This window comes from Phoenix dactylifera, chromosome 5 (assembly GCF_051530095.1).
Source record: "Phoenix dactylifera cultivar Ajwa chromosome 5, Ajwa_hap1_PhDact_Kaust_v1.1, whole genome shotgun sequence".
Classification (NCBI taxonomy): domain Eukaryota; kingdom Viridiplantae; phylum Streptophyta; class Magnoliopsida; order Arecales; family Arecaceae; genus Phoenix; species Phoenix dactylifera.
This window is the reverse complement of record NC_143194.1, coordinates 30,821,994-30,836,447: the sequence shown is the minus strand read 5'-3', so window position 1 is coordinate 30,836,447 and position 14,454 is coordinate 30,821,994. Positions and strand designations below refer to the sequence as shown.

The 14,454-nt window shown below is 35.3% G+C and overlaps 1 protein-coding gene across 3 annotated transcripts; it reads left to right on the top strand.

The window, feature by feature from the left end:
- The first annotated feature begins 3,582 nt into the window (after window positions 1-3,582).
- On the top strand, window positions 3,583-13,708 carry LOC103702542 (casein kinase 1-like protein 4). 3 transcript variants are annotated; one of them, XR_015987330.2, is made up of 17 exons: window positions 3,607-3,916; window positions 4,013-4,053; window positions 4,570-4,639; window positions 4,727-4,875; window positions 5,713-5,808; window positions 5,907-5,977; window positions 7,320-7,381; window positions 7,461-7,524; window positions 8,081-8,165; window positions 8,256-8,382; window positions 8,806-8,888; window positions 9,198-9,255; window positions 10,870-10,985; window positions 12,198-12,398; window positions 12,492-12,613; window positions 12,937-13,047; window positions 13,138-13,708. XR_015987330.2 is itself a non-coding variant. In XM_088722301.2 (15 exons), exons 1-14 carry the CDS (start codon window positions 3,841-3,843, stop codon window positions 12,393-12,395), a joined length of 1,296 nt encoding a protein of 431 aa, XP_088578427.1. In that variant the 5' UTR covers window positions 3,583-3,840; the 3' UTR covers window positions 12,396-12,398; window positions 12,492-12,862. The 3 variants fall into 3 exon arrangements, 1 of the variants encoding a protein (XP_088578427.1); XR_015987331.2 differs by having other exon boundaries at window positions 12,931-13,047; XM_088722301.2 differs by lacking the exons at window positions 12,937-13,047; window positions 13,138-13,708 and having other exon boundaries at window positions 3,583-3,916; window positions 12,492-12,862.
- Window positions 13,709-14,454: the final 746 nt, after the last annotated feature.

Here is a 14,454-nt window from a genome sequence, read left to right as displayed (position 1 = left end):
TTTAGCATAATTGGGTCAAAGAGAGGGCCAACACTCTCTAGAATTGAATCTCTGCCTTTTGCCTATGGATGCAAATCTAATTATCATATATAGTGGGCTCAACTCTTTATGAGATGTAGTTCCTTACATGGTGCCCCTAGATTGCCACCTTTTATGCCGATGATTTTGAAGGATATATATTTTTGGATTAAGTAGGCTATTGAATTTAACAAATCAAGGGTTGTCCTTTCAGCCAGCTTTCCATGCTAGTTGTCAAAAAGTAAATACATTTGCCCCTAAATTGAGTGAAAAAAACCCAATCCATAATCTCTCGTGAGTTCCTTTAGCCATCTCATGCATGTGACTTTGATAAGCTTTTATGTTAGGGGACAAGAAACAAGGACTTGGGTAGAGGAGTAGGATGCTAGCACAGTTAGAGAGGTGGTAAAGCAGCCTATCATCCAAAATGGGAAAGGTGCTCCTACTACGAAGGAGAGTGAAATTATGGTCATAATTATGGGTGATGGGAGATGCTCGTAAGTCGCAATGAGAAGAGAGTTAAGCCTCACCTAACCCCTCTCTAGCATTGTTCATGTGATCCACTAATATGAATGGCTGGAAAACATAATAGTAAAGGAGTATAATCCCTAAACCCTAAAACCTTAACACTAAGAGGATGAGTCATGGTTATATGGGTCTTGGAAAGGACTATAAAGTGCCAGAAGAGAAGAAATTATGCATATACGGAAAACGTGACAAATGTTATTGGAGATGTAGTGGCATAAGATCAAAAAGTCAAGTTTTGATAGAGAATGGTAGTGTTATATTAAAAATCGTGATCACTCACACTTGCTGATGGAGGACCACTGCAGTGAGAATAGAGAAGGAAGAGGAAGAAGAAAAGAGAAGGAGAAGGGAGAAGAAGAGAAGAGGAGGAAAGAGGAGAAAGGGATGTCAATTTTTATTCAATTCTTCAATGCCCTAATTTATAAGAGGGGTGACCTTTATATAGGCCTTACATCAGATCAAATAATTGACGACATACCAAACTTGGGTCCTGAATTAATTGACTAAGTCAACTGATTGATTACATACTAAAATCGATCCAATCACTCGACCCAATTATACGATTCAACAGGTAACCCAATTGACTTGACTAAAATAAGAACAACTAACCAAACTGACTCAATCAATAACAAAAGCAACTAACCAAATTGACTCGACCAATAATAAAAACAACTAATAATGCAATAAAGTAGAGATGACGCTAACTCGAGTGGGCCCAATTTTGGGATCCAACTCAAACTGCTCTGATGGCTCCATCATCTAAATGAAAAGCTCTGATGTCCCTATTACCTGCTTTGTCTGTGGAATTATAGTGATCTCCACCTTTGTCACACCAAGAATACGATTAGATGCGATCATTAATAAGTTGGCTAAAAGTTGTTAAAGAGGTGGCCTTGGGTTATCAATATTGAGATGGATGCCTATAATTCTCATTACCTGATGTGTTAAAATGCAAAATAACAACTTTTGGTTAGTAGGATTTAGCTGTGTAGTCTAGTGAATATGAATTTGTTTTTAATGTGCCCTGAGATAAACCTTAGCCTAATTAGGCTATTGGCTATCTCTTTTTTTGTTCTCCCTCTTTTTTAATGTTCTAGCGGGTCTTCTGATTTTTTCCCAACAAGTACAACACCTTACTCTTGTTCATATAATCAGTTAGGCTTGTAGCCTCTCTAAAAGATTTTTTTGATTAAAAAAATAGATTTAATACCATCTCTTTACATAGATCACATGATAGAACATATGCAAAGGAGGCTAACTATTTGCGGGAGAAAAAGATACATAAGCTACCCTTGATTTTTCAAGAGCTTAACACTTTAAACTCTTTTTCCTACTTTCTAAGGTTCATTTACCTGTTTCAATACAATGGCTATTGCAGTATGTAATCCAACTAGATAAATGTTTTGTGAGAAATGACTCTTGTTCTAGAAAAAATATGCAATGACTTTTTCGAACTTGTCTTGCACTCTCATTTCTTTTTTCTCTTTCTATCCAACTTGAATTTTGGAAATAGATTTCAAAAAAACATACATCATCTTGATAAACGATGCAAAGCGTAGTATATGTAATTGAATTTCTTACATCAAATATTTATCATATAAGCCGTGTTAAATAAACACAAGATACACAAGCTCATCTTACACATTCCTTTCTTGAATATTTTGCACACGCATACAAAATAGATGCAGTGCTATGGTTTCAGCATCAATTGCTCACTCTATAGCCTATTAATATGCATGTTTCAAGTAGGGATGTCATTGGGGATGTCAATGGGGATGGATCCCCAAACCTTTTATACATCTCCGAATCAAATGAGGCTATTTTAATCGAAATTAAATGGGGATAGATTCAGTGATAGTTTTATGAATAAAAAATTATTCAGTCTCGATTTTGGCGAATTCCAACCCGAACCCGATTTGAAATAAAATTCAAGATGGAACCCAACATCAAATATGATGTCAAACCCAAAACTAAACATACTCGATATCTCTTAGTATGCTTTATATATTTATAAATCCTAGCTTTTATCCCATTCAATCTGGACTGTCTATGGACCATGAATGGGTAAATGACTAAATGGATAAATCCTAGATGCTAGAGAGGCAGCTTTTTCCTCCCTTTGGTTTTTTTTCGCGATTATTGTCTTTGTTGGACTTATTTTCTATGACGTAGTTGGATTTATATTTAACTTGGACTATTGTATTGTTATTTTAGAACTATTGAGTTTCTTGAACAGTTGTGATTATTTAAGAATTATTGATTAGTTGGATGGTTGTGTTATTATTTTTGGATATATTTATTAGTTGACTTGGTATGAATCATATGAAAACTATAGATCATATCTTCAATTTGTTTACTTATATATAAAATTTTTGAAATAAATGAAAAAGTTAAACAGTTTGCGGTTTTTTGATTTCAGATTTGATTTTGTGGTTTTTTTTAGTAGCAGTTATGGTTTTTTATTTTAAAAACTATTTGATTTTGATCTCAGTTTCAAGGAGCTGTAGTGGATTTTGAATTCAACTTCAATTTTTTCACTAACTGCACTAAATCCACTCTTTTGATATCCCTAGCTTCAAGCTCATACCACAAAGGATTAAAGGCTCATTATAAATAGAATGGATACATCCAGAATCAAAGCATAACAGGAGACCAAATAATAAATCATAAAAATAATAAGAAAAGTATGGTATTTTATCATGCAATCTTTACATATATAATATTCTCCGGAACGGTGGCAATGAACAAAAGCCTTACCTAACATCTCTTCATAAGAAAAGTGCTTTTGTCCAAATACTTTATGTTATTTCTTCCTCCAAAAAGTTAACCCTAATCCAAAAACTAACCAGATCAAAGCAGGAGATGTAACCCTAAATCGGACATAAACCTGACAAGTTAATCGTGTTTGGGTTTCAGAACGGGTCTAGTCAAACTAGAACGGTCTCGGTCCGGACCAAGCCGGTTCAACCGCGCCGGTTTCTTTGTCGGTTCACTAGACGGATAAGCTCGTTGCTCGAGGGCAGAAAGGGTTCCATTATTTCAATACCGAAAATACCCCTCACAGCTCTTCCCCAGTGTTTTATGGCCCATCCGTCCCCCGTCTTCTCCCACCACCGTCATCCGAGAGCCAGAAGACAACGCACCTAAAGACTTTTCTCTCTCTCTCTCTCTCCTCCTCCCTCCTTTCTCCTCCTTTTCCACTCTTTCTCTCCCTATCTTTTTTTCCTCGATCCTTCTATCGTCCAAACCCTAGTTCTTGATGCGCTTGTGAGGAGGTGGGAGAAGGTATAGGGCATGGAGCGGATCGTGGGCGGAAAGTATAAGCTTGGGCGCAAGATTGGGAGCGGATCCTTCGGTGAGATCTATCTCGGTGAGTCCATGGCCGTCTTCTTCCCTTCGATTCTTGCACCGATCGAAGGTCTCTTCAGTTCTGATCCCTTCTTTCTGTTGGTGTGATCTGTTGCAGCGACACATGTTGATACCTTCGAGATTGTCGCGGTCAAGATCGTGAGTTCAGACCGATTCTTGTGTTTCTTGTTTCTATTTCTATTCTGATCGGGATTTCTTGATGTCGGTGACGAGGAAATAAGGGAATTCACGTCAAGGAGCCTCTTTGTCGAGTAAACAAAAAATGTTTTTTACGTTGAAAATATGACAGTTCTTTACCTGGATTTTTCTTTTTAGGTGATCGACCCTAAGTTGTGCGAAGAGGTAGACAATCTGGGAGGGATTACTGAATGCATGTTTTTGGTTGATTTGATCATTCCGGGTTTAAAAAGCAGAACTTTTTTTGTGGATTTTGATTTTTTTTATTTTTTTGGAGAATCCGCATTATTGAAGTTGTACAAAGTTATAATTACAGTTTCTATTCGCATACTCTTTCAGAATTTTAGTACAGTAGTCTGTCCAGTTTTGTAGCAAGGCTTTTCTTTGCTGGTGTTTCTGGTTGATAGGCCATTAGGCCCTATAGTTCATTTCTGTTGTAGAATGAACGAAGGCTTAACTTATGATTGTTGTGCATAGGAGAACAGCAAGACCAAACACCCGCAGTTGCTTTACGAGGCCAAGCTGTATAACATTCTTCAGAGTGGAAGTATGTTTTAGGTTACGGCAAGACCGTCTGTCATTATGCTGCTAGTTTCTTGGTAGGTGTGATAATTGTGTTCTGATGTCCATGCAGGTGGTATAGCAAACATAAGATGGTGTGGTATAGATGGAGAGGACAACATTCTTGTTCTTGATTTGCTTGGTCCAAGCCTTGAAGATCTATTTGTCTACTGCGGTCGGAAGTTCTCGCTAAAGACAGTTCTAATGTTGGCAGATCAGATGGTAATTAGAAAATTAGCATATATGGAAATCATAATCACCATGTAAAGTTTCTGATGCCTATATTAAAAAAAAGCGTGATTATAAATCAATATATTCTGTTTGAGAACTGATATTTATAGTTTCATGAAGACTAATATTTCCTGAAGTAGTTTATAGAATAGTTGCAACACTATGATTGAAACTTTGTACAATGCCTAGAAATGACAACAGAAGCAGCAAGGGACTAGTCTGTATTCTCTGCATACAAACACAGCAATGAGATATTGGGTAAAACCTCTGTATTTACACGTATAACTATCATCAACCTTTCTTGCTGACCTCGCTAAAATGCATGATGGTGTTGTTCCATGAATGATTTGCCTCTTGTTTTCTGGCCAGCTGTTTTCTAGAATTTATTGTTGTTACCAAGGTTCACCATCTTGGTACCAGACTCCATACTTGTACTATCCTATTGCAGTATTGGCACGTGGCATGGTACAAGATGGCGAAGCGTACCGAGTGTTGATATGGTATGAGACTTTATACCAGTTCGGTATCAGTGCGGTATAGTATGCCCGGTATGGTACGGTACTGACCGGTTCCTCGAATCTTGGTACAAGGATGATACTTTTAAGGAGGATTGCATGTAATTATGTCTTATTTGCTTTTATACCTACTTTCCTGTTTAAGAAATCTATTATTGCTGAATAGCCAAGATGCATGATGGTTTTGTTCCATGCACACTTTGCCTCTCATTTTCAGTCTGCTGTTTTCTTATTACACGGCAATTTAGTTCTTCATTCCTGTAAACAAGCAGCATTGAGAAATGCTTACTCTATATTTGATGTTCAACTACAGATTACGAGAATTGAGTACGTCCATTCAAAAGGGTTTTTACATAGGGATATTAAACCTGATAACTTTCTCATGGGCCTTGGTCGGAAAGCAAACCAGGTAATGACTTCGATTGGCTATAATCAGTTCATGTTTGGCACATGCATGTAATCAAATTTACTCATATCAAAGATATATTCATCTATCTTATTGTGTAGGTATACATCATTGACTTTGGGCTTGCAAAAAGATATCGGGATTCTACCACGAACCGCCATATTCCATACAGGTATGAAGTGTAACTACTAGAGTAAACTATGTATGAGCTGCACATTCTCTCTTATGATGACCAAACCTATACCCTGATCTCTTTTTATGGCCTTTCATCATCTTGAAGTAGAATATTCAATTTAGTCATTATCCCTGGCTGCTAAGTTGAAATATTATGCTGTTTTTGTGGTGAATTGTTTGCACAATACTTCTTTCATGCTCAGACTTTGTAGTATGGACATATTTACTGTTTGCATCAGAACATGATAAGAAATTGTAAATATGCTTTGTGCCTTGGATGGCTGCATCACCTCAAATACACAGACTATGAAGATGTAAACAGAAATTATTTAAGTGATCTGTTGCCATTACAAGTTTTCCTCCATTCTTGTAAATGTCATTCCAATATTTCTTTTGACTTCTTTTGTAGTATTTACATACCCAATTCTTGTAAATCTAATCAAATTTTATGATATGTGTATGTGTATATCTCTACTATATAGGGAATAAATTTTGAAAATTGGGAATATTCCTTCCATAATCTGTTTGCTATTTTTTTGACTTCAAAAATACTCTTCCACTTTTTTCTAGACTATCTATACAATCCTCGCTATATACAAATAATGAAACAAAATTTAAATTTTGGTTTTAGACAAATAAAGAAATTTGACCTAATAACAGTCATAGCAATAAACAAATAAAAAAAATCAAAAATCTCAGTTTTCAACAAAATAAGGGAAAAAAAATAAAAAAGAAACAGTTATAAACATGCAAGGAAAGGATCGTACCAAAACAAATCATGATAGAGAACAAACTAGGAAAAATCGAAAGATACCAATTTTCTTTTTGGTATATTAATAAAATACTTTCTTTTTGGTGAGGTCATACAAAAAATTCCTTTCCTTGTTATTCTCCCATTGGCATTTTGTGAGAATGAATAGATAAAAAATTAAAATTATGTTGTAAGAAATTAGAGAAAAATAACATAATAAATACTTATGGGAGTAAATAGATTAGAAAAAATAGAAATACCAGCTGTAGGTGGATAAGAAATATTTAGCTGCAGTATTTATGAGAGTAGATAAATATAGAAAAGTACAAAAAAGTCTGCAAAGAAATAAGAGAAAAATCTAATTATGTTTAATTTATGGATAGTATGATTCAATGTTTTGAATTGTTTTCCCTCAAGCATGCATTTCATGTGCCATATACTTGTATATGTATGTATATATATTAAATATATTTGATCTTTGTCTTTCTGCCAAACGGCATCATCATGCACATATAGGACTGTGAAAGATTACTCTAGATGGTTCTGAATGCTGGGCTGCATTCTTTTTTCTTTCCCTTTTCTGTTTCAGAGAAAACAAAAATTTAACTGGTACTGCTCGCTATGCAAGTTGCAACACTCATTTGGGCATAGGTAAGTGATGACCTATCAAATGGTTATGACAGTATGATTAATTTTTCTTATCTGACTTACTCTAGCCTTTTGCAATTAGAACAAAGCCGTCGGGATGATTTGGAGTCTCTTGGTTATGTTCTTCTGTATTTTCTGAGAGGAAGGTACATCATTCCCAAAGATATCATTTTGTTATAATATTCCAAGAATAAAGTTGTTACTTATTTCTTAGTTCTTAAAAATCTTCTTGAAACTCAGGAATGGAACACCGGCAATTTTGAAAGTTATTATTTCTAGCTGTTTTCTTTTACATTTAGCTTGACATGTCCTGTTCTATTGTGGATAGAAGATCTTCATGTGTATATAATTAAGACAAATGAATAATGTTCATTGTTTTTTTGAGACTGTTTTTGATAGTCTTCCAGTCCAGTTATATTAGTGATAGTGGTTTTAAGTGATTTTACCTCTTTGTTGTCAAAAATGGAAAACAATATTGTCTTGTTATGTCAAAATAGTAATTATTGTCCCATGAATGCGTGCTAAAATCATTCTTGGAGTGCTCCATTTTCACTGTATTGTAACATTACTTTCCATCTGGTATCTCTGCCAACAGTGTAAGCTTACTTTTTAAGAATTTTTTTATGCATGTTGCTGTTTTTTTTATTGTTGTCTGATTTTCTTGCTGTTCTAATTGACTTGTTATATTATTATTGTATGAAGTCTTCCATGGCAGGGTCTAAAAGCCGCGACCAAAAAGCAGAAATACGATAAGATATGCGAGAAAAAGCTTTCAACTCCTATTGAGGTTTGTATTGACCACTTATATTTTTTTATTATATAAACCATAAAATTCGAGATGATATCTTGATGTATTGATCAAATGAGCTTTTCATAGGTTCTATGCAAGTCTCATCCAGTTGAGTTTGCATCCTACTTTCATTACTGTCATTCATTGACATTTGATCAACGACCTGATTATGGATTCCTGAAGCGCCTATTCCGGGATTTGTTTAGTCGTGAAGGTATGGCTTGACAAATCTTTTTATCATGGCAATTCGTGTTCTGAAACTCTTTCTTTTTATTTCTTCAGTTCTTTGTTTTGATGAATAGTATCCAACTTTGGATTTACTTTGCTTGCTTTTTCTTGGTCATTTTGATATATGATATTTTATTTGTAAATGAAAAGATGCATGCAAGAACTAATTAAATTAAGGGATATGGAAAGGAGTCTGCGTTTGTGAGTCATTTTCCTTAACTGGTATAGGATTCACAGTGTGAGATGCAAGTCTTGAAATTTTTATTTTCCTTGGGATCCATCTTGCATATTATGTTCTGGATCATAAATTGTATAGGATTTATCAACCACGTGTAATTGTGCCATGGTCTACTGAAACATTTGCCCTATTAGTTTGATTGAAATTGTTATTTCCTCTCATTTATGACAGGTTACGAGTTTGATTATATCTTCGACTGGACCATTTTGAAATACCAGCAGTCGCAAAGAACAAAAGCTCAGCCTCGATTTTCGGTTTGTATGCTAATCTCACTAGGGATTCATCTGTACAGCATCTGCTTCCCTTATATTTCTTTTTTACTTTTTCCTTGCTGGGGAACATTGTTCATTCACCTTAAATTTTACGAGCTAGTGTTCCTTTTTCCCCATGTTATTGTTAGGCTGACACTGTGCTTATCCACGAAGCAATTAATGTTGAAACCATCTAGCTTTCTTACAATGTTAACAAAATATGCATGTATTTTTCAATCTTTCCTTGTAGTTGTCATGGTTGAGATGCCACTCTATGTTGGTACTGACTAAGTTTGATGTATAAAATGGCAGCCAGCCTCTGGTGGAATGACTAGCCGAGCAATCCCGATGGATGTCGACAAACATCAAGGTTGCCTCTATTTGCATGAAAGCTTCTAATTTACATATAGTACACCAGTGCAATATAAATGGAAGTGGTTTGACAATGATGATCATCAATAACTGATAGCAATGTGTTAGGAAATGTTCTTATTGTGAATATATATCTGTCATCTTTTGGGGTGAAAATTGCACAAATCTACAGTGTAGCATGGAGTTACTTGGTAAATAATGACCAATTTGATGTTTGAAGAATTTTGCCATCTTCAATTGAGCTCCTGTGTGTGAGACATGTCCTTCCAAATTAATTTGAGTTTAGCAATAGCAATAATTTATAACATAGAAAGTGCTCCCGTACGACGCGGTTCGGCTCGTACCGAGCCGATCCGGTGGGGAACTGGGTCGGTTCATCTATTAAATTCGGTTCTGGCCCTGAACTGGCCGGAACAGGTTCCGAACCGATTGGAACTGGCCGCAAAAGGCCGGAACCGTTCGAAACCGGCCGGTTCCGTTCGAACTCGGTACTGTATCGACCGGTACGGTCCCAGTACCGGTTCGGCGGACCTTGGTCTGGATAGGTTTCAGGAATAAAAAAAGTGGTCAATGCAGATTTAGTGAGATGTTTTTTCTATTCTTCCCTATGTTTGATCTGAGGAAAAAATATTGTAATGGTCAGTTACCGGATCATGCAAGAATGTCATCATAACAAATTACAAGTAATTGAGGATGTGAAATACATGTTTTAGGGAAAAAATGATAAACAGTACATAAATATAGACATTGTTATTATTTGAATTATTCCTCTTAAAATTATGATGTATTTATGTTGGATGCAAACAACAAAAATAAATTGAACGTATAAAGCTGTACGTATGACAAAAGTATAATGATTTGAGAATCAGTTGTGATATCTGGGTGTTCTGATTGGAACAAAGGGAGAGAACAAAGCATATCTTAGGTAAAAGTTGGACGCTCAAAATGGTATGTTGCACAAATTCAAAAATCCTGTTGTTTTAAAATACTATAGATATACATATCTAGTTCCATTTACTTTCATATGTGATTTATCAACCATCAATGCAGTTGGTCCTACATTTATGTTCAAAAAAAATGTAGACCAATATTTTCTAATCCTTAAAGGACTCTGAATCAACATTTTTAATCCAAAGGCTATGCAAATGGGTCTTATCAACTAAGTGATAAAGATTTTCTGAAATAATTTAGTGGGGACATACATCTTGGTGAAACGACTAATTACGAGTTTTTCTAGGCAGTACTACCTGGATTCTCATGTTCTTCCCAAGGTTGTTGAGTTGACTTGAACCTAATCTTGATTAGGGAATTAGAAACATCGTTCTGGACATACTCTTGAAAGACCTTGTTCAACCTCTGTTTACAAATGGATGGTTTTCTAAAAGAACAGCTACTTATGGTTGCGTTAGAAATTTTGTTAAACTGCTTGCTGTCAATGTATTCTTATTCACAATGTGACAGATACTATATTAAAGTTTTCACAAGGTAGTTTTTACTTTTTTAAAAAATTCATGAATGTTAAGAAATTTTGCATTTCTCTACTCCATGGTAGTAACATTTTTGTCTTGGTCAACTGCTCCAATTTAATGTGTAAATGATGTCGCTCATCCAGATGAAAATACAGAGCGCATTGGACCAAGTAATGCAGCACGTCCCACAGTTCGAATGCAGTTCAAATCACCAGCTGATAATAATCTGATTTCCGACAATCAGCGGCTTGAGAAGATGGTAAGTAATAAAGTTATCCATTTTCACAGCTTTGAATTTTTCTGTGAATGTTCAGAAAATAAATGAGTGTCACTCATTTATTTTTATTAGTTTAAAAAGGGCCTTAGTAGTAGTGTCATCATAATGTGCATATTAATTTGAAACTAGCACTGATTTACTAATTACCCTTGCTAAATTGATTAAGTATCCTAAATATAAAAAGGTAACAAATTCCATAAATTTACTTGAAAATTACAAATTATATAAATGGGAAATATTCATGCTGCCATTCACACCATTGACTTTTAGCATGTTTTCATATTCCTTATCATAAAGTTGCAGTCATTGTCTAAAATCACCATCTTGTTGTGTTAAGCCTTATTTTTTGTTTGGTATATGCTGTTTTGTGAATGAAGGTTTTAACAATCCCTTCTACTCGTTGAGGTTTCTCTGGCTCTGATAATATGCTAATTGGAGCTTAGTTTTTTTTAAAAGAAGCAAGCACTTCTTAAATTCCTTCAGCTGGTTAAAAATTAATTTGTGCTTGCCAGACAAAGAGCAAACATAAATTTTCTCAACCTTCTATGGAAGTACAATTTTGAAATTGTACTTCAGCGATTGTTATGGGAAATCTGAAGTGTATGTTAGCTGGACATGTTTTTCCATCTTAAATTATTCCATTGGTATTAAGACTTCATATGAAGAAGAATCTGGTTCTCTCCAGCTTCCTTGGAAGACAGAACGACATTTGATTTGCAATTTCAAAGAGAGATTTTTTGAGAAATTGGTGGAGATCATAAACAATACCAAAGAAACCATCTTAGTTGGGTCTCACTTTTCTACATGTAAGTATGAAGGTAAACTTTGAATAAGGGTGTAAGAGTGACATTTCATGTATGAACAAACCTTATTCCAATTTTTCTTTTTTTGTATTATTATGTTCCTAAGAGATTTCTGTTACCAACTAATAGATCTGTTTTGCATCTTAATCTTCTTTCATCTTGGGCCAAAACTGGTGTTTTTTGTGGTTGGGCCACTTGTTCTTGTTTTTTATGCTCTTTGCTGTTGTTATTACCACTCTGGTTAACTAGTTAATGCGGACTTGTAATGGTAAGCATATTGATTTGACTGGAATTTTCTCTTATCATGGTCTTTGAATTTCAAGTTTCTTGCATAATAACTGGCCTGCACTTCTTGTTAAGTTTTTAAAAGTGATTGGAATTTCTGTTTCAGAGAGTGGGAACAAGTGCTGAAAAAGCGCAGATGCCATCTACATCATTTTCTCTTCCAGGTGCTTCAAAGAGAAATGTTCTAAGCTCAAAACAATCTGGGCCAGCTGATACTTCACACCTAGGTCAGGGTTTGGGAAGCAACTTTGGTTCATCCAGCAGTTGGATTCCTACATTGCAGCGAAATGCTTCAGCCAAATGATTGGTAAGCTAGTATGCCTATCTGTTCACACAGAAGTATTATGCCTTGTATATAAATAACTTCGTCTAGTTGAGCCTGTTCTTGTTGGGTATTCAGGGGCTGATTCAGACAGGAAGGATCTGAAAAACAGTTTACATGTGCTGTTGAAGGTTGCGGCAAAGTCATTATTGCTCAAGTCACTTTCTGGATATCTGGATGCATACTGTATTTTTATTAAGGTGACTACAGACACATTGGATGATGCTAAATGCTGGTTTTCACAAAGCATGGTTGCTGTTGTGTTGAATACTACAACAGTTGACTCGCATTGGTCTAGCATTTTATCATTCCATTTAAGCTGGATAACATGTGAAATGTCTTTTTTCATTATCTTGTTAGTAGATTATATGGTTTTCATTGTGCTTGCTGTATGGATGTGTTGTAACAATTTCGGCTTCGTGGAGCTCATTGGTGCTGGGTTCTGTCAATTTGTATAATTTTGTGTTGCTGTATTCTTTGGTTCAAAACCCTGGACAGTCATCTGAAATAGTTTTAGCATTAGGTACTCAAGTCGCTCGGGATGTGAATAGAGCATCATAATCTAGTTTTCAGGTGCCAGTCTTCTATTCTTTTGTGTAAGAGGCTTTTATCAAGTAGCAGTACATCTTTACCTGTAAGTCGGTTACCACTATCTAGTCTTCTTCAGGTAGAGGTTTCAATTGTGAATTTTACACAATTTATTTCTCTATGAATTAACTTACAGGTGGTGGCTCATCTACTATGTTTTCTACTCTCCAGAGGACGATGCTGTAATGGTTGAAAAGCAGGAGATAGTTTTGAAGATCTCCAGATGGACTGAACGTGTATTATGTAGAGATCTGGCTTCTTTGGTAGCGCACCGTTCTCCCTGCACTATAATGAGCCAATCTTGATAATTCTCTGCAAATTCTGTGCATAGTTCTGCAGATTGAGAAATGTCATAGAATTCCATGCATTTCTGAAAGATCGCCATGGGGGATGAATGATAGTGATCAGGAAAGATTTTCTTGCTAGAAAAAAGATAAGTGAGAAAAGAAGCTAATGATTTGAAGGATTCTGTTCATAAATATCTTTCAAAATGGTCCAGAGAATTGAGGTTCTGCCAGATTTTGCTTTTGTGGAAGCAAAATCATTTAGTCTCAGACGAGTCTTCAGGTGTGCCTGAAATTCATATAATTAAAATACTTTAATCTTGAACATATCAAACTCATATAATTAAAATGCTTTAATCTTGAACATATCAAACATGTTCTGTGGAGTTGGAATGCTATATATAATATATCCGTCATTTAATATCTCAACTTTTGTTTGAGGCTGTTGGCTCTCCACTCCAAGGGTTTTTTGCATGAGGGATGCTTGGGGTAGTTTCTTGTTTGCCTTGATTTTGTAGGTCTGTTCGTGACTCTTTTTATTCACCTCCTTTATTCTTGTCTCTGATGGTATGTGACAGCTGCTTGTCAAATTGCTAGTCAGTACTTTCTGATATTTTCTCTTTTGTATGCCAGAAGTTTGTGATGTATTATAAGGTTTTGTATAGTGATAAGTGATTAAAAAAGTTAGTGTCTGATTATGCAACCGTATTTACAGCTCTAAATATTTGTGTTGGAAAAGGTATAAATGCAGAACTGTGAATGCTGTGTGTGTGTTGCTGTAAATAAATACTACAATTATCAATGATTGTATTATTCGGCTGTCTTCTTTGCATGTGAACACGGTAGATAAGTAATTAGAAAAGGGTACTTATCTAATTATGCAGCAGCACTACTTTTCCAAGACATTGTGTTTGGAAAAGGCGTAAATTCAGACTTGTGGATGTGTGATGCTTCGAGGAAAATGCTGCAATAGTTTGATGATCACGTGGTTCTGCTGTCTTCTTTGCATGTGAACTTACCAGGTTCCTAGTTATTTGGTTTGAAGTTTGAATTCTAACATTATATATCCGTTCAACTGGTTTTACAAAGAGTTCAATTAACGTATTTCAGATTTATTACTTCTAAATCAGTTGTTGAATTTTGTGAATGTCAAATTGGGATTATCCTTC